This window comes from Triticum aestivum, chromosome 5D (assembly GCF_018294505.1).
Source record: "Triticum aestivum cultivar Chinese Spring chromosome 5D, IWGSC CS RefSeq v2.1, whole genome shotgun sequence".
NCBI lineage: Eukaryota > Viridiplantae > Streptophyta > Magnoliopsida > Poales > Poaceae > Triticum > Triticum aestivum.
In genome coordinates this window covers 486,583,799-486,603,256 of record NC_057808.1, presented here as the reverse complement: position 1 = coordinate 486,603,256, position 19,458 = coordinate 486,583,799, and the positions used below count along the sequence as shown (strand labels likewise).

General features: G+C 41.1%; 4 protein-coding genes across 5 annotated transcripts; 1 reads left to right on the top strand and 3 right to left on the bottom strand.

Moving 5' to 3' along the window:
• Positions 1 to 1,592: 1,592 nt before the first annotated feature.
• On the bottom strand, positions 1,593 to 4,624 carry LOC123123055 (MEIOTIC F-BOX protein MOF). Of its 2 annotated transcripts, XM_044543480.1 has the most exons (5): positions 3,575 to 4,624; positions 3,316 to 3,477; positions 3,158 to 3,233; positions 2,453 to 2,592; positions 1,593 to 1,860 (listed from the first exon to the last, which is right to left on the bottom strand). In XM_044543480.1, the coding sequence occupies exons 1-4, from the start codon at positions 4,412 to 4,414 to the stop codon at positions 2,453 to 2,455; spliced, it is 1,218 nt and encodes a 405-aa protein (XP_044399415.1). In that variant the 5' UTR covers positions 4,415 to 4,624; the 3' UTR covers positions 1,593 to 1,860. The 2 variants fall into 2 exon arrangements, with proteins under 2 accessions (XP_044399415.1, XP_044399414.1); XM_044543479.1 differs by lacking the exon at positions 1,593 to 1,860 and having other exon boundaries at positions 1,960 to 2,592.
• A 1,031-nt stretch (positions 4,625 to 5,655) lies between these two features.
• On the bottom strand, positions 5,656 to 8,319 carry LOC123123054 (maturase K). The gene has a single exon (XM_044543478.1). The coding sequence runs from the start codon at positions 7,500 to 7,502 to the stop codon at positions 5,964 to 5,966; it is 1,539 nt and encodes a 512-aa protein (XP_044399413.1). The 5' UTR covers positions 7,503 to 8,319; the 3' UTR covers positions 5,656 to 5,963.
• A 1,096-nt stretch (positions 8,320 to 9,415) lies between these two features.
• LOC123123052 (ATP synthase subunit beta, chloroplastic-like) lies at positions 9,416 to 11,155 on the bottom strand. Its single transcript, XM_044543476.1, has one exon. It carries the CDS (start codon positions 11,096 to 11,098, stop codon positions 9,431 to 9,433), a length of 1,668 nt encoding a protein of 555 aa, XP_044399411.1. The 5' UTR covers positions 11,099 to 11,155; the 3' UTR covers positions 9,416 to 9,430.
• A 492-nt stretch (positions 11,156 to 11,647) lies between these two features.
• Positions 11,648 to 13,171, top strand: LOC123123053 (ribulose bisphosphate carboxylase large chain-like). The gene has a single exon (XM_044543477.1). It carries the CDS (start codon positions 11,716 to 11,718, stop codon positions 13,144 to 13,146), a length of 1,431 nt encoding a protein of 476 aa, XP_044399412.1. The 5' UTR covers positions 11,648 to 11,715; the 3' UTR covers positions 13,147 to 13,171.
• Positions 13,172 to 19,458: the final 6,287 nt, after the last annotated feature.

Sequence of the window (19,458 nt, the reverse complement as noted above, 5' to 3'; positions counted from 1 at the left end):
AAACCAACTAAGAGCGCCAAATCTCACGACCGGTTAAACAATAACATGCTAATCTTCTTACTTGTTACTTGGTTTAAACCGCTGAACAGAAGCAACAAACATAGTATATGGATCACGGCACCAAGAGTCCAAGACAACAAATTTGGAGGTAGCAACACCACTACAGCATCATTTGTTGAACCAGTCAGAGAAGGCAGAATGTGCCAATCTCACTCCTTGCGCGGGCACTGGAATCTCCAGTTGATCAGCCAGGCACCCCCGCCCCCACCCAGGCGTCGCCAACCCTAGGCGACACGGGGGGCGATCGCGCCGCCGGCCCTAGGCCCCCTCCCCTCGCCTCCTCCGTCTAGCCGCCGCCTGAGGTCTCACCGGCGAAGCCTGGCCTATGATGGCGGCGGCGGGGTCTTATCCCTCGCGCGGTGGTGGCGATCTTTCCGTGCGGCGGCGGCGTATCGTTCGACGGAGATCCGGTGGCAAGGAGCGGCGGGATCCCTACGGCATGCGTGACGGCGGCGTCAGCGGAGTCGCCCCTGTGGCGGCGGCCGAGATCGCCGATCTTGTCTTGCCCAGACGGGCTTGGGCGGGCTGGCGGTTCCGGCGTGCATCTACAGGCGACCGTGGTGGGCCTGACGGCGCCGGCTGTAGGCACCGTGGTGGTGCCATGGCCGGTCAGGCGGCGGCGGCATGGATCCCTTTCGTCCAGTCCCCGGCAGAGAGGGCGGCAGTCCGTGCACGAGATGCTTGAGGGAGGATCTTCAAACAAATCTGGGTGAAAACCTGCTCTTGGTTAGCTGCCAAGGTCGGCGGTGGCGGCGCTGTCTACGTCGTTCCCTTCTTAAAGGCATCACCATGGAGAAGTTCAAGGCCACTCTATGCTACCTCCGGGGGAAACCCTAGATCAGTAGATTGGATGACGGCTGCGCTATGGTGTCGTTTCCCTCTTGGGGGCGTCATTTCGTGGAGGTGTACACGGACCGAGGGACCAGTGGAAGGCTTTTTTAGTGGAGCGGTGCTTCAGCTTACACATTGCTAGCGGCGGATCTCGGCGGCATGGCGCCATGGAGACTCGACGTCTGATGCGAGGAGATGGACTCGCGCAGAGATGTGGCGTTGTCTAGCGTCGTGGTGATGTCGACGGCAGCTAGACCGGGCAAGGTTGATGCAGCAGCACAACACTGAAGATGGATTGGTGGCAGGTGGCTGCGGCGGCCTCATACCCGGCAGGCGTCCTGTTTGAGGAGTGCGCCGAACTGGTGGGTGCCCCATACCCGACAGGCGCCCTGGTTGGGACCTCAGGTATTAGATGGTAGGTTTGGCTGCGAGGTCTGTTTGGAATTAGGCCCGGACTATCAGCATCCCTTCATCAACTGGATAAGAGTAGCGACAGATGTTGCCTAGACGGTGGCTTTAGTCTTACTGTTGTATGACTTTGTAATGTCTTGTATGAATAATTAATAAAGTAGTTGCATGCATCGTCCAGATGCAGAGACCGGGGGTCCTCCTCCTTTTCTAAAAAAATGATTTTACCGAAAAGTCCACCTCACTATCATCTGCCTGATTCAGCAAATGAAGAATATATTTCACTGGAGGCATCCTAATATTCCAAGACAAGTCTTCGGTAGGCGAAGGCATATGACTTGTCGTTGTTACATCAAACCAATCAAGGCAACGAGGCTTTTGCCTCGGAGCTAAAAAAAGGTATCATCGCTCGACCCAACCAAAGAAGGAAAACTGACGTGTTGTTGTCTGGCAAATCCATGGTGGTCAAAGAACCTCCCTACCGCTTGTATCTGATTGGAGAAGAGTAGTCGTTCAGTGTACGCATTGTACTGCGCCACCACCAAGCAACGTCGAAGTAACCTGATCATCGACACACTTTGTTAATGAAATGCTGAACTTTTGGCAACATAGGGATGCAGGCATGGAAATTAGTTCATGACTACGTCCAGTAAGGATAGGTACATTGGCAAGATCAGTTATTAACAAACCAACCCTTTGTTTTGCTGTAAATGATATGTATATTGTATGGCTTTTTTCTCAGCCAATCAGACCTTGTTTCAGTGTGACTGAAACATTGATTTTCTGACATGCTTCAACTTCCAATAAACAGGTGGTGCTATCAACACCCAACTGTAACTCTTTGTGCACAAACCCACCCCAGTAATGCAATACTCCACTCATGAATAACATCATTCTATTGACAGTGGGTACTGATCTAGCGTCGCTGCCAACAATTTTGATGTTTAGTACTGCCTTCGCGCCATTTGGATCACAGTAAGCAAGACTGCCGCAAAATAGAGCTTAAAAATCGATAACATATCCCACAAGGACTAAGCCTAAAATCACCGTGATGAGGCGATACAACATACTTCCACTTCAATCAAGAAACCATCTGAACCATCCAATATACTATTTTGTACCACCTCGTCCGAAAAAGTTAATCGGAACCAACCTACACACACAGTGTCTCAGTATCAGGTATGACCGCAAGATATGTAGTAGGGCCTTTTGCTTCATCACTGATGTCCCTTGTACACGTACAAGGGATGATGAAACAGCTTGTGTCATTTGAGTCACAGTAAGCAAGAACATCTGCAGAAGAGCTTAAATGTGAATGTCAATACCACATCCCAAAGGTAACAACCTTAAATCACCTAGAATAGCTGATACAAGATACTTCCACTTCAACCAAGAATACATTTGTATTAATTAAAAAGTAATGAGTTGGTGAAATCAAACTACCTCAACCATCAAATATTATTAAGTGGAGCATCCTTGCGTCAAATAAGAGAGAGGTAATCAATCCCCTGTTCAGTTTTTTCTCCCCATAAATTGCCAAACAAACAGAAATGACATGCTTCAATGCATATTTACATGGTTCTTGCAATATATATTTATATAACATGGAATGCAGATGATGAACTACTAGTAAAAGGAAAAGCTAATGATTCAAATTGGTCAGACAAGCACCCTGGGCGAAAATCAGCAAACCGTAGACAACATGACGTATTTGACAAACAGTTCTGCTAATCAATTTTAGTGAATTCGATCTTGTTGTTTGGTAGATTGGTCGGCATGCCCACCAAAAACATGACCAGTAGGTGGACAGAAGTATCACCATCTCTGTATATGATTTCACTAAGCCTAAGGTTCTCACAGTTGAAATCCACCAGATCCTCAGAAGATTTGTGCAGGCGTTCTCTCATCTCCTTGTTATGCCTATAATCCAAGACCTGTTGAACAGCATAAAAGAATTAATATTACAGACAAAAATTGAGTTATGCTAATAGATCATGAAAGAAGACGTAGGATCACCTTGCAACAGCGCAAAGTGAGTTTCTTCAGGTTACGCGAGTTGTGCAGGTATTGCTGCAGCCCGAGGAAGTCGTCGCTGATATGACACTCATCTAGCAGCAAGCTTCTCAGGTTCTCAAACTTGAATACAGGAAGATCCTCACGAGTAGCATAGAACAACAGCTGAAACCCAGGCAATCATTTTCTTATCCTTAAATTGTTGCAGATATAGGAGATGCAAACTGAATAAAAGGGTATGTCAAGAAGAAGAAGAGTATACCATGACCGCGAAATGCGACAAGCGCAAGGTTGTCACATTAGACAGCGCGCCAAGAATGCCCAATTGGTGATTCACGCGCCTCTCGACCCTCGGAAGCTGAATCGACGCATCCACAAGAGACAGCACGGTATGTGGTTCAGTCATATCAACAATGTGTTCAAGCTCCCCGTCCAGGCATAGAGAAACAAGAGCAGGAGCCTCTATAATCAACGCAAAAATCTCATCGTCATGCACCATGTAGTAGCCATCAACGACAGCCAATTTCTTGAGTGAGGCGGAGACGATCTTAGCATTGCTGGTGAGCACAAAACTGCAGTTTCTAAGTTGCACGTCCTCCAGAGCAAAGCAGCGGGAGCTGATGTGGCTCCCTATATCTGTCAGATTCAGATTAGACAGTCTGAAGAGATGCAAACTTTTGAGCCGGCAAGGCCATGCCTCGCCTTGGCCTACGGCGCGGCGGACCCATCGGTCAGAAGTCCTGGCGGCGTGCAGCCGGAAGTCCTCCAGGACCGCGATGTCATGGCAGTGCAGAAGGTTGCTGGTGAAGTTGTCGAAATTGTTGTAGGCGCCGGTCTCCTCCTCGTCGACGTCGAGGCACGGCACGGCGCGCCAGAGGTGCCTCCACCTCGTGGACAGCATGCAGGTCCGCACCATCTGCAGGGCCTTGAGGCGCGACATGATGGCGTGGAGGAGGTCGTCCGGCAGCGCGCTCAGACGGTCGCCGGCATGCCCGATGCCGCCTCCCCCACCCGCATCACCGCCGTTGCTTCCGTCGTCGCCACCTGCAGGGCGCGGATGCTTCGGCTTGGCGAAGGCGTCCGTGCAGCGCCCTCCAACCATTTTCTTTGGTTTGGGATTACTGCAGTACGAGGGAGGAGACAGAGAGACGGTGGGCGCTTGTGCTCATATGCAGCAATGGTGGTAGGGAGAAGAAGGCTGCTAATTCGGAGGAGGCGCAAAAATGTCTGCGGCTGTCCCTACGCCGCCGCCATGGCAAAATTGGGGATCTTGGACTCGGGAGTGAGGGGAGAAAGATGGAGACGAGGCGGATGAGCCTAGTGGGCTATACTGTACTGTACACAACGGGCCCTTTCTTTACGTCCGGGCCGAAAGGAACATGGCATAAACTTCGGTTTGCTCGGTGCAAGATTGGTCAATCGTCACATGCGTTTGGGCAGAACCTCCCAATGAACCGAAATCATTTGTATTACTTATTTCCAGGTTTATAATTAAGCGTTTATATTCTATGCTATAACTCTTATGATTCTTGAATATCTGGTTTAGAGGAAAACTCGTAAGCACGTGTAGAAGAATAAATGGTAAAACTTGATTCCTAGTCTTGCCTCTAGGACTAGCTCAAGTGTTGTATGATGATTATGTTTTCCTGGTCGTAGGCTTTTTTGTTTACGTACTGAAACAAGAACAACATTGAGAGTATGATGTTAGAATAGTGATCATATTGAATTGACCCAAGTTATTTGTTATACTTAGTGATGTTATCGTTGCAAGTCTAAAGTAATAACACGGAGACTGAATGTATGCCTAGTTCCCTAGACCATGAGAGTATTGAGTCAAATACGCCCAGGCGATTTTGCCGCTCTACCGCTCACCATGGCTAATGAGCAAACAAATCAAAGGATTAATTCCTTAATTGTTTTAATTTATGTGGATGGACATAAATACCCTTTTAAACCTATGATGAAAAGAGGGGTGCATGATGAAAGTGTACTTTTAAAGTACTGGAGCACTTTATTTCAAATAGTTCAAAATTATATTTGAAGTTTAAAAAAGCCAAAAAAAACTCTACATGTTTATATGGATGTATATTACACAATATTAATCTAAATAATGAACCCTAAACCCCAAAAATGTGTAAAAGGATACTAAAAGAAAAGCACCCGATGCAGGATTTTGAGAAATCATTATGTGGCCTCACCTAATTAACCACTCCCTCTGTCTCCGCCTAATTAACCAATGTCAACCAAGTCAGCCCAAAGATTAGCTATCCATATAACTAAATTAACCAAACCAATAATTTTGTATTTGTAAATGAAGTGAGTCAAAGTTAAAAACTTTGATGAGTCTTTTCTATATGGGTTGCCCGGGACTCGAACCCGGAACTAGTCGGATGGAGTAGATAATTCTTCCTTGTTACAATAGAGAAAAATCCCTCCCCAAATCGTGCTTGCATTTTTCATTGCACACGACTTTCCCTATGTAGAAATAGCCTATTTCTATTCCAAAGAGGAAGTTCTACTAATTTTTTTAATTAGTAAGTTGATTCACCTACTCTTTATTATAATAAAAAGAACATTTCAGAATGAAAAATAGAAAAGTTTTTTCTTGATCATTTATCAACCCTTTCCTGTTTCTTAATTTCGTCTAATGATTAATTAAGAGGGTTGACCAGGTCATTGATACGTATAATATCAAAATACCAAATACGCTCAGTGTGTGATCCACAGAAAGAAAAAAGAGTTGTTTTGGTGAACATCAAAGAAAAAACTTGCTCTTCTTCCATCAAAAATTCTTCTAAAAATGCCGAACCCAATCGTTGCATAAAAGTTCGTACCGTGCTTTTATGTTTCCGAGCTAAAGTTCTAGCGCATGAAAGTCGAAGTATATACTTTAGTCGATACAAAGTCCGTTTTTTCGAAGATCCACTATGATAATGAAAAAGATTTCTACATATCCGACCAAATCGATCAAGAATATCCCAATCTGATAAATCTGTCCAAATGGGTTTACTAATAGGATGCCCCGATCCAGTACAAAATTGAGCTTTTGATAAGTATCCTATGAGGAGAGTAGCGGGGACTATGGTATCGAATTTTTTCATTCGAGTATCTATTAGAAATGAATTCTCCAGCATTTGATTCCTTACTAACAAAGAACTTTTTGGTACACTTGAAAGGTACCCCATAAAATCGAAGCAAGAGTTTGCTAATTGGTTTATATGGATTCTTCGCGGCTGAGTCCAAAAACAGAAATAATATTGCCAGAAATTGATAAGGTAGCATTTCCATTTCTTCTTCAAAAAAAAAGTGCCTTTTGATGCAAGAATTGCCTTTCCTTGATATCGAACATAATGCATAAGAGGATCCATAAAGAACCATAGGGTTTTCCGAGAAAAACCAGGGTACATTATCCCAAAATGTTCCATCTTCCTAGAAAAGTGGATTCGTTCCAGAAAAGTTCCAGAAGATGCTAATGGTAAGCAAGAAGATTGTTTACGAAGAAACAACAAAAAAAATTCATATTCTGATACATAAGAGTTATATAGGAATCGAAATAGTCTTTTATTTTCTTTTTGAAAATAAAAAATGGATTTCATTGAAGTAATAAAACTATTCCAATTCGAATAATAGTTGAGAAAGAATCGCAATAAATGCAAAGATGGAACATCTTGGATACGGTATTGAAGGAGTTGAACCAGGATTTCCAAATGGATAGGATAGGGTATTTCTATATGTGATAGATAATCCAAATGCAAAAATTTGTCTTCTAAAAAGGGAAATATTGAATGAATAGAGCGTAAATTCTGAAACTTTGGTATTTCTTTTTCTTTCGGACAAAATAATTCCCGTAGCGAGAATGGGATTTCCACAACGATCGCAAACCCTTCAGATAGAATCTGAGAATAAAACTCAGAATAAAAATAATTTTTGTAATCCAATAATCGATCTTGGTTAGGATGATTAACCGAGTTATCCAAAAAATTCTGCTGATACATTCGAATAATTAAACGTTTCACAAGTAGTGAACTAAATTTCTTGTTATTACAACTAACAACTATTTCCACAGGTTCAGAACCATTTAATCCATAATCGTGGGCAAATGCATAAATATATTCATGAAAGAGAAGTGGGTAGACGAAGTATTGTTGACGAGATTTATGTTTTTCTGAATACCCTTCGAATTTTTCCATTTGTATTTCTACTTGAATCAGAGAGAAGAAGCATTTCTCGGTTTATCGAATGATGATACATAGTGCAATATGGTCAGAACAGGGTGTTGCATTTTTAATACAAACCCTGGAAAGAAAGGGAGTCTAATCCACAGATCTTTTTCTGCTCCTTTTCTACCCAATTAGTTTATGTTTGTTCTAATTAAAAAAAAGAACAGAACAAGTTTTTTATTTTTGCAGGCCAATCGCTCTTTTGACTTTGGAATACAGCCTCTTTATCAATATACTGCTTCTTTTACACATTCAATCCATAACATCCCTTATTCAATCCATAATCAAGAATAATTAGGATTTCTAAAAAAAAGAAAAAATAAAGGGTCCACTCATAGGAAAACCCAACCTTTCCCCGCATCCGGCACTAATCTATTTTTAACGTCTAATTAGAGCGGGGAATCATTCCAATTAGGAAGTTCAGCTCGTTGCTTTTTATTTTACCAGAATTGGAGCCAGGCTCTATCCATTTATTCATCAGACCCAGAAAATCGTAATTTTGGATTCCATTCAAAAAAGATTGATTTTATTACGACATGCTATTTTTTCCATTCATTACCTTTGAGGATCAGTCGTGGTCTTCTAGACTCTACCAAGAGTCTGGACGAATTTGTTGTTTCATCCAAATGTGTAAAAGATCATAGTCGCACTTAAAAGCCGAGTACTCTACCATTGAGTTAGCAACCCAGATAAAAAAAGGATCTTAGGTACGATCGAAATCCAAAAATCAATGGAATTACACCGCGCGCTTCTGTCAAAACATTGAACTAGCAAGACATCAAAAGATTTTTTTATCGACCATGAAAAACACTCAAATATAAACCTCCCACATTACGCCTAGCATTTAGTGGGCTGGATATTTACCTTATCAACTAGCAAATCCATAAGGGTTCTATTTGATTAGGCACCTGAATTGGCACCTGAATCGGACTGAACCGACTGTTTGTCAGGCTACTGTTCTCCTATTCTCTCGAATCTATGAAGTAAGACATTGATTTTGCAATAAGATCGATTATGTTCATTGCATAATAAGCTCCTTTGAAAAGCATTGGCGCACGTGTAAACGAGTTGCTCTACCGAACTGAGCTATAGCCCTTATCAGAGATATCTTAACATATAGATAATTTCTTGTCAAGATGAATATTTTCTAATGCCAGAGGATACCCCTTTGATCTGTATCTGTTTAGTATTTAGTTTAGTATTTAGTATATAACAGACCAATAACAGAGCGGTATTGCTTAGAAAAGGGATTCAATATATAATCGATCGAAGTAATGGGTCTTCCTTTGTGGTGATAAATTGCCTACTTAACTCAGTGGTTAGATTATTGCTTTCATACGGCGGGAGTCATTGGTTCAAATCCAATAGTAGGTAAGTAGGTAGAAAAATTACTAGATAGCATTGGACTTACTTCGCTTCACTATCTAATAACTTTTTCTACCCCTCTTCCCTTTTTCTTTGTATCAACTATAAACCACTGGATTGTCTTCAATTGGATGGGGGAATCCAATTGACAGCCTCGATTCGTATCCTAGCTCGTCTGAGAGCGAGCTTCGCTTCAACCAAATCTTTCGTACCCTCAGCTTTACTCAAGTTAGCTTCAGCTATTTCAAGTGCCTTTTGAGCTTCTTCCGGATCAATATCACTACCCAGTTCCGCATCATTTCCTAAAATGATGATCTCATTATTAACTATTCTCGCAAAACCGCTCCACAGAACCGCTGTTAACCATTGGTCGTTGAGGAGGCGTATTCTCAAAGGACCCATATCTACTGCTGTGTTAATGGGGGCGTGGTTTGGTAATACGCCAATTTGGCCACTATTAGTGGATAAAATGATTTCTTTCACTTCACAATCCCAAATAATTCGCTTAGGAGTCAGTACATAAAGATTTAATTTCATTTCTTCGATTTGTTCTCCTCTTCTAAGGTTATAGCTTTCGTGCTAGCTTCATCGATATTACCCACCAAATAAAAAGCCTGTTCAGGTAGGCCGTCTAATTCTCCGGAAAGGATTAGTTGAAATCCCCTAATAGTTTCTGCAAGAGCAACATACTTTCCTGGAGAACCAGTAAAAACTTCTGCCACAAAGAACGGTTGTGATAAGAAACGCTCAATTTTTCTTGCTCTTGCTACAGTTAAACGATCCTCTTCCGATAATTCATCCAAGCCAAGAATTGCGATAATGTCCTGAAGTTCTTTGTAACGTTGTAAAGTTTCCTTAACTCTTTGCGCAGTTTCATAATGTTCGTTGCCAACGATCCGAGGCTGTAACATAGTCGAGGTTGAATCTAAAGGATCTACTGCTGGATAAATACCCTTGGAAGCTAATCCTCTGGAAAGTACGGTAGTAGCATCCAAATGTGCAAATGTTGTGGCAGGGGCAGGGTCGGTCAAATCGTCTGCAGGTACATAAACTGCTTGAATCGAAGTTATAGATCCCTTTTTAGTAGAAGCAATTCTTTCTTGCAAAGAACCCATTTCTGTACTAAGAGTAGGTTGATAACCCACTGCGGAGGGCATTCTCCCTAATAAAGCGGATACCTCTGATCCTGCTTGAACAAAACGAAAGATATTATCGATAAATAAAAGCACGTCTTGCCTATTAACATCTCGGAAATATTCCGCCATAGTTAGGGCAGTTAAACCAACTCTCATACGAGCTCCCGGTGGTTCATTCATTTGGCCATAGACTAGAGCTACCTTTGATTCCTCAATATTTTTTTCATTAATTACTCCGGATTCCTTCATTTCCATATAAAGATCATTTCCTTCACGAGTCCGTTCCCCTACTCCACCGAATACGGATACGCCCCCATGAGCTTTAGCAATGTTATTGATTAATTCCATGATCAGTACTGTTTTACCTACTCCAGCCCCCCCAAATAGTCCTATTTTTCCTCCACGTCGATAAGGAGCTAAAAGATCGACGACCTTAATACCTGTTTCAAAGATGGATAATTTCGTATCTAACTCGATAAAGGCAGGCGCAGATCTATGAATAGGGAACGTTGCACTACTATCTACAGGACCCAAATTGTCAACAGGCTCCCCAAGAACGTTGAAAATTCGTTCGAGAGTAGCTCCACCGACCGGAACACTGAGAGGAGCTCCCGTGTCAATCACTTCCATTCCTCTCATCAACCCGTCCGTAGCACTCATAGCTACAGCTCTAACTCGATTATTTCCTAATAATTGTTGTACCTCACAAGTCACATTAATTTGCTTATCGGCAGTGTCTCTACTCTGGACTACCAAAGCGTTATAAATATAAGGTAACTTGCCTGGGGGAAAAGTGACATCTAGCACGGGTCCAATAATTTGATCGATACGACCTGTACTTTTTTCTTCAATTGTGGAAACCCCGGGAGGAGAAGTAGTAGGATTGGTTCTCATAATTATCACATAATTAAAAAAAGGAATTTGTCGAAATTTTTCTTTTTTTATTGTTGAATAATGCCAAATCAAATCAAAAAAAATCCAAAAGTAAAAAGGAAATGAATTAGTTAATTCAATAAGAGAGAAAAGGGGACCAGGACTTGATTTCGTTGCCCAAGCGAATCCCATTCAATCGTTTACTCATGGAATGAGTCCGTTGGAAAGTTCAATCAATCTTTTTTTCATATACATACATTTTGCCTTTTGTGGAGGATCTGTGCCTACTCTACTTTCCTATCTAGGACTTCGATATACAAAATATATACTACTGTGAAGCATAGATTGCTGTCAACAAAGAATTTTATTAGTATTTAGTTAGGTATTTGCATTCAAAATAAGAAAAGAGAACTATTAAGAACTTGTAAAATAAGGATTAGGAATTAATTTTGGTTGCGCTATATCTATCAAAGAGTATACAATAATTATGGATTTGGTAAATCAAATCCATGGTTTAATAACGAACCGTGTTAACTTACCATAACAACAACTCAATTCCTATCGAATTCCTATAGTGGAATTCCTATAGGATAGAACATACACAGGGTGTACGCATTATATATGAATGAAACATATTCATTAACCTAAGCATGCCCTCAATTTTCTTTAATGAGTTGATATTATATTAATTGAATATCCTTTTTTTTGTTTTACGAGATTTTTTCTAAAGTTTCATTTACGCCTAATTAACATCGAGTAGACCCTGTTATTGTGAGAATTCTTAATTCAAGAGTTATAGGGAGGGACTTATGTCACCACAAACAGAAACTAAAGCAGGTGTTGGATTTCAAGCTGGTGTTAAAGATTATAAATTGACTTACTACACCCCAGAGTATGAAACTAAGGATACTGATATCTTGGCAGCATTCCGAGTAAGTCCTCAGCCTGGGGTTCCGCCCGAAGAAGCAGGGGCTGCAGTAGCTGCCGAATCTTCTACTGGTACATGGACAACTGTTTGGACTGATGGACTTACCAGTCTTGATCGTTACAAAGGACGATGCTATCACATCGAGCCTGTTGCTGGGGAAGACAACCAATGGATCTGTTATGTAGCTTATCCATTAGACCTATTTGAAGAGGGTTCCGTTACTAACATGTTTACTTCCATTGTAGGTAACGTATTTGGTTTCAAAGCCCTATGTACTCTACGTTTGGAGGATCTACGAATTCCCCCTACTTATTCAAAAAAATTCCAAGGCCCGCCTCATGGTATCCAAGTTGAAAGAGATAAGTTGAACAAGTATGGTCGTCCTTTATTGGGATGTACTATTAAACCAAAATTGGGATTATCCGCAAAAAATTATGGTAGAGCGTGTTATGAGTGTCTACATGGTGGACTTGATTTTACCAAAGATGATGAAAACGTAAACTCACAACCATTTATGCGCTGGAGAGACCGTTTTGTCTTTTGTGCCAAAGCTATTTATAAATCACAGGCCGAAACCGGTGAAATCAAGGGGCATTACTTGAATGCGACTGCGGGTACATGTGAAGAAATGATTAAGAGAGCTGTATTTGCAAGAGAATTAGGGGTTCCTATTGTAATGCATGACTACTTAACTGGGGGATTCACCGCAAATACTACTTTGGCTCATTATTGCCGCGCCAATGGCCTACTTCTTCACATTCACCGTGCAATGCATGCAGTTATTGATAGACAGAAAAATCATGGTATGCATTTCCGTGTATTAGCTAAAGCATTGCGTATGTCTGGGGGAGATCATATCCACTCTGGTACAGTAGTAGGTAAGTTAGAAGGGGAACGCGAAATGACTTTAGGTTTTGTTGATTTATTACGCGATGATTTTATTGAAAAAGATCGTGCTCGCGGTATCTTTTTCACTCAGGACTGGGTATCCATGCCAGGTGTTATACCGGTAGCTTCAGGTGGTATTCATGTTTGGCATATGCCAGCTCTGACCGAAATCTTTGGGGACGATTCTGTATTACAATTTGGTGGAGGAACTTTAGGACATCCTTGGGGAAATGCACCTGGTGCAGCAGCTAATCGAGTGGCTTTAGAAGCCTGTGTACAAGCTCGTAACGAAGGGCGCGATCTTGCTCGCGAAGGTAATGAAATTATCCGAGCAGCTTGCAAATGGAGTCCTGAACTAGCCGCAGCTTGTGAAGTATGGAAGGCGATCAAATTCGAGTTCGAGCCGGTAGATACTATTGATTAACTAGATAAAACTAAAGATAAAGAAGGTATAAATAAAAAAGAAACGAAATAAAAAGAGAAAAAAATCAGTTATGAAATGCAGTAATTCTTCTTTATTCTTCTAATTGATTGCAATTAAACTCGGCTCAATCTTTTTTTTTTTCTAAAAAAGATTGAGCCGAATAAAAATAGATCATGATATGATCATGAGACTTGACAAATCGAGATTCGTCTATTCTATATATCTAGAATATATATATTAAGGTATAATACAATAAAGAAATACAAATAAAATAATAAAATAATAAAATATAGTATTATCAATTGTATGCGCTTCTAGAGAAGTATGTATGCGAGTTTTATTTATTTTAATTGAATCAACGAATATTTTTTGAATAGAAAGTCAATGTATCTAACCTATTATTTCACAGGAGTACTAGTTGCTGAAGGCGATTTCAGAATCAAAAAAAGTAAAGTCAAAATTATTTAGCTTATTCTCTCAATTTCAATCGACCGCTGCTGGATTTAGTATATCTAATATGAATTGGCGATCAGAACACATATGGGTAGAACTTCTAAAAGGTTCTCGAAAAAGGGGTAATTATTTCTGGGCCTGTATTCTTTTTCTAGGTTCACTAGGATTCTTATCGGTTGGGATTTCCAGTTATCTTGGTAAGAATATTATATCTATACTTCCATCTCAAGAAATTCTTTTTTTTCCGCAGGGGTTCGTGATGTCTTTCTACGGAATCGCAGGCCTATTCATTAGCTCCTACTTGTGGTGTACTATTTTGTGGAATGTAGGTAGTGGTTATGACCGATTCGATAGAAAAGAGGGAATAGTGTGCATTTTTCGTTGGGGATTCCCTGGAATAAAACGTCGCATCTTCCTTCGATTCCTTATGCGGGATATCCAATCAATTAGAATTCAGGTTAAAGAGGGTCTTTATCCTCGTCGTATTCTTTATATGGAAATCCGGGGCCAGGGGATCATTCCCTTGACTCGTACTGATGATCAATTTTTTACTCCACGAGAAATTGAACAAAAAGCTGCCGAATTGGCCTATTTCTTGCGCGTACCAATTGAAGTATTTTGAGGTATCTTTTTTGAACTGAGTTGAATGAAGAAAAGAAGAATTGGAAGAAGAAAAGTTTTCTCAACACGGGGAGGAAGTCCCTTCTAAATTGGATTTGTTATTGTAAGGGGATTTTTAAGTATTTATCTAAAGGAAGGAACAAACGAGGATAAGAGAAATTTGCTTTTAATTTTTTTTTATCCAAGTGAGATATATCGCATACTATTCTTCTTTTTTCATCCGAAAGGGCTTTTTTTATTCTATTTCACTATTTCATTCCATCTAGATCTAAGAAAGAACCCAATGCACTGAAATTCCACTACTAACTAATATACAAAAAAGAAGAATAGATACAGGGTATCAAACCTATATAGTTTTTGCTTCAAAGAAATAGAAATATCATCATATAGAGTCAGGGAATGGAATAGAGTCAGCGAATGAAGCATATTCATTAACAACTCCATTTACAGATCAAAAATGAAAAAAAAGAAAGCATTGCCTTCTTTACTATATCTTGTATTTATCGTACTTTTGCCTTGGGGGGTCTCTTCCTCATTTAACAAATGTCTGGAACTTTGGATTAAGAATTGGTGGAATACCAGGCAATCCGAAACTCTCTTAACTGATATTCAAGAGAAAAGGATTCTAGAAAGATTCATAGAATTAGAAGAACTTTCTCTCTTGGACGAGATGATAAAAGGGAAACTAAAGATACATGTACAAAAACCTCCTACAGGAATACACAAGGAAATAATACAATGGGTCAAAATAAATAATGAGGATCATCTCCATACCATTTTGCATTTCTCGACAAATATAATCTGTTTGGCTATTCTAAGTGGTTCTTTTTTCTGGGTAAAGAGGAACTTGTCATTTTGAATTCTTGGGTTCAGGAATTCTTCTATAATTTAAATGACTCAATAAAAGCTTTTTTTATTCTTTTAGTTACTGATTTTTTTTGTTGGATTTCACTCCACCCGTGGTTGGGAACTAGTAATTCGTTGGGTCTACAACGATTTTGGATGGGCTCCTAACGAGCTTATTTTCACTATTTTTGTTTGTAGTTTTCCAGTAATTCTAGATACATGTTTGAAATTTTGGGTCATTTTTTGTTTAAATCGTCTATCTCCTTCGCTTGTAGTCATTTATCATTCAATTAGTGAAGCATAAATTCATTTGATCTCCCGATATTAATATTAATCAAATTAGCAAGCATCTTTTTTTAGAAAGAAAGTCCTTTTCCATTTTAGCAAAATTCTTTCTATTTATACCTACTTTAAGGTATTCATCATTGCAGTACAACTGTTGCAGTAGAATGACAACAAATTCGTGTATAGGGAACTAGATTAGCTTAGCTACCTATCTAATTTATTGTAGAAATTCTGGGATCTGCGATTGGACATGGAAAATAGAAATACTTTTTCTTGGGTAAAGGAACAGATAACTCGATCGATTTCTGTAGCTATCATGATATACGTAATAACTCGGACATCTATTTCAAATGCATATCCCATTTTTGCGCAGCAGGGTTATGAAAACCCACGAGAAGCAACTGGACGAATTGTATGTGCCAATTGCCATTTAGCTAGCAAGCCCGTCGATACTGAAGTTCCCCAAGCTGTGCTTCCCGATACTGTATTTGAAGCAGTTCTTCGAATTCCTTATGATATGCAATTGAAACAAGTTCTTGCTAATGGAAAAAAGGGAGGGTTGAATGTAGGTGCTGTTCTTATTTTGCCCGAGGGATTCGAATTAGCGCCGCCCGATCGTATTTCCCCTGAGTTAAAAGAAAAGATAGGAAATCTTGCTTTTCAGAGTTATCGTCCCGATAAAAAAACATTCTTGTGATAGGCCCTGTTCCCGGTAAGAAATATAGTGAAATTGTCTTTCCCATTCTTTCCCCTGATCCTGCTACGAAGAAAGATGCTCATTTCTTAAAATATCCCATATATGTAGGGGGAAACCGAGGAAGAGGACAGATCTATCCTGATGGTAGCAAGAGTAACAATACAGTCTATAATGCTACGTCAACAGGTATAGTAAGAAAAATACTACGTAAAGAAAAGGGGGGGGTATGAAATATCCATAGTTGATGCATCAGATGGACGCCAAGTGATTGATATTATACCTCCCGGACCAGAACTTCTTGTTTCAGAGGGGGAATCCATCAAGCTTGATCAACCATTAACAAGCAATCCTAATGTGGGAGGTTTTGGTCAGGACGCAGAAATCGTGCTTCAGGATCCATTACGTGTCCAAGGCCTTTTGTTCTTCTTCGCATCCGTTATTTTGGCACAAGTTTTTTTGGTTCTCAAAAAGAAACAGTTTGAAAAGGTTCAATTGTACGAAATGAATTTCTAGGTCCCGGGATTTCTTACCATCAAGTTGGTAAAAAGCCTCGATTTATTGGCAATTGCTAGAATTATCTATGATCTATTTTGGAAATCCTTTTTTTGTTTAGACTGCTTTTTGTTTATGAGATGTCTGGAATTCCTTATTTATATCCCATGCAAAAGAAGAGAATCCAAGGCAAAGGCGAGAACAATAAAATTAAAATTTCTTCCTTTTCGGAGGGATTGCAGGTCTTCTTAATCGTCTATTCGGCACAAGAAAAAGGCTTTTTCTTGTGCCGATTCTTCTTGTATCAAAATAAGAATCCTTTTTCTTCCTAATTGGTCAAAGATTACTATTTCTTCTTTATTCGGGTCTGTCTCTTGGACCTCTTTTTCTTTTGCTTAGGTTTAGCCGAGGTAGTGGACAAACAGAGGGGAAGAAAATATGGCGGGGGAAAAATTTCTTGTGATTGTGAGCAAATTGCTTGGCTTGTTTAATTAAGTTCAACTTCAAATTTACAGAAATTTTGCAAAAAAAAGTATGTTCCTCATCGATTACTTCCATGCTCGATAAGAAATGGAATGGTTGGGTGTCGTATGCAATGCGTTCTTCTTCCGCGCTATGTGTCTTCAGCCATGGCTGTGCCGACAGAGCTTATGTGATTGGATGCAGCTTTTTGCCGAGCAATCGATGCACACCCAGTCAATGGATTTTGAGCACTTGATTGAGCAAGTCTAGTATCTCGCCACGACCGATCCATCCAAGAGAGCCATCCATGCCTTTTTGACCATCAATTTAAAAGATGTTTCCTCGATGCCACTCATTTCGAAGTCGTGCTTGCATGCACCACATTTGCATTAACCAAGTGATTTTGTCTCCAAACGCTCACGAAACAAAATAACCTATGAGGTGTGGCATTAGACTCACAAAAATTGTGTGCGTGCGTGTGTGTGAACCGACCTCTAGGCTGGGAACTGCAAAGATCATATATCTATATATACTACTAATGGTCAGGGACTGGGGTAATAAGCTTGCACATGACGAAGTTACTTTGAAGTATCTCCCCGCCATGTGGATGGCTCTAAGTACAGTGCACTTATGAACCACATGATAGGTGACAAGTAGAAAAAAATTAGTCTATTATTTTACTGATTTTCTTGAGTAGAATCTATCATATTTGTTTAAGGTCGCAGCTATCTCGAGTGAAATATGCGTCTATCGTAACTGACTAGCTACAAGACAATGTGACCAAATATTAGTAACGCAGTGTATACACTTTGTACACAACGAAAGGATCATTATCCTAGCCTTAGAATCATTTGATAAACATAACCCATTTTATTCATGTGAAGCTCAAGACTCCGAGGCTGAAACAATATGCAAATATAAACCAAGTAACATCGCTAAATCCCACCACTAATTAAACGACCACATCCAAATCTTAAAATTCATTACTAAATTTAAACCACCGAAAAGAAGCAACTAATTTAGTACATCGATGGGGTCATCAAGACAACACATTCAACAAGGTATCAACAATAGTACACCAACATTTAGTGGACCCGTCATTGAAGGGGAAACACATGGTTTTACCACCGATTTCACCTCACTACCATCTGCCTAATGCAACAAGTGAATGCTAGATTTCACTGGTGGCATACTAATATTGAAGACAAGCCTTCAAATAGGTAATGACACACGACTTGTCATTGTTAGACCAAATGAAAGCCAAAACGAGGAGTTTTTCTCGCAGGTAAGACGTCTATCATCTGTGGACCCAACCAATGAGGGAAAATTGATCTGCCATTGCCTACAAAAGCCATGTGATCGAAGTAGCTCCCTACCTCTTGTATCGGATTGAAAAATAGTAGTCGCGCAGTTCACACTAGTGTTGCACCACCACAGAGCGTCAAAGCATACATATAGTGCACCACTCTCAAAACTACTCCGAGGCTGTCGTTCCACGTGTGTATGTGAAGTCTGTTGGAAATATTAGCACTTTCCCGATTAGACTAATCCACGAGTAAATAGTAAGCATGGCATAGACGGTATGCATCTCATAGCGATACCTAAGCATACTAGCACATACAGAACATAGAAGCGAATCATCTATGAGCAGCACATATATGGCTAGCACAAGTACGAGTAAACGAGGGATGAACATATCATACCCTCCGGTTGGCCAGGCCAACGCGGTGGCGGCGGCAGCAGCCTCGGCATCGTCCGTGGCCTTCTTCTTGGCGGCAGCGTCGTCGGCCATGGTGTCGATGCAGGGGAAGTAGTGGAAGCAGAGGCTGGCGGAGTTGGGGACGGATCGGGAGCAGTCGCGTTGAGACGCTCCCCAAAAACCTTATTGCCGTTCTCCCGGGCAGGATCTCGAACGACGGGGTTCCGGAGGCACCTGCTCTCCCGACCAACCGTGCACGCGGTCGTCGAGATGGGATCGCCGGAAGCAGCACAGAGAGAGGAACAGTAGATGATGGCTAGGGTTGTACGAGAGGGAGTGAGTGAACTGAGTTAGGGTTCACTCCACTGGCCAGCGCCTTCTTATATAGGCCGTCAGGTAGATGGGCCTGGGCTAGGCCCTTGACCGAGTCCGCGAATAGCCCACGGTCCAACGTCTCGGACAGTGGCGCTTCCGTAAGCGACTCGTTAATTAATTAACCATTCTTGAGCGGCAAAAATAAGCTTCGGCTCGGCTCATTCCCGCAACCCGCGGCGCGCGCGCGCGTCGTGACGAGGCGAGGCGGGCGGCGGAGGAGGAGGAGGAGCGCGCGTGTACAGTTCCTATTCCCAAGCTCCCAATAGCAAGTGATGGAGCAGACCTTATAAAGGGTCTCACTCTTCTTACTGTAGCAGTATGGTACTAAACTTCCCACACACTTCCCACCACTTGCCGTATACATGCATGGGCCTTAGAGATT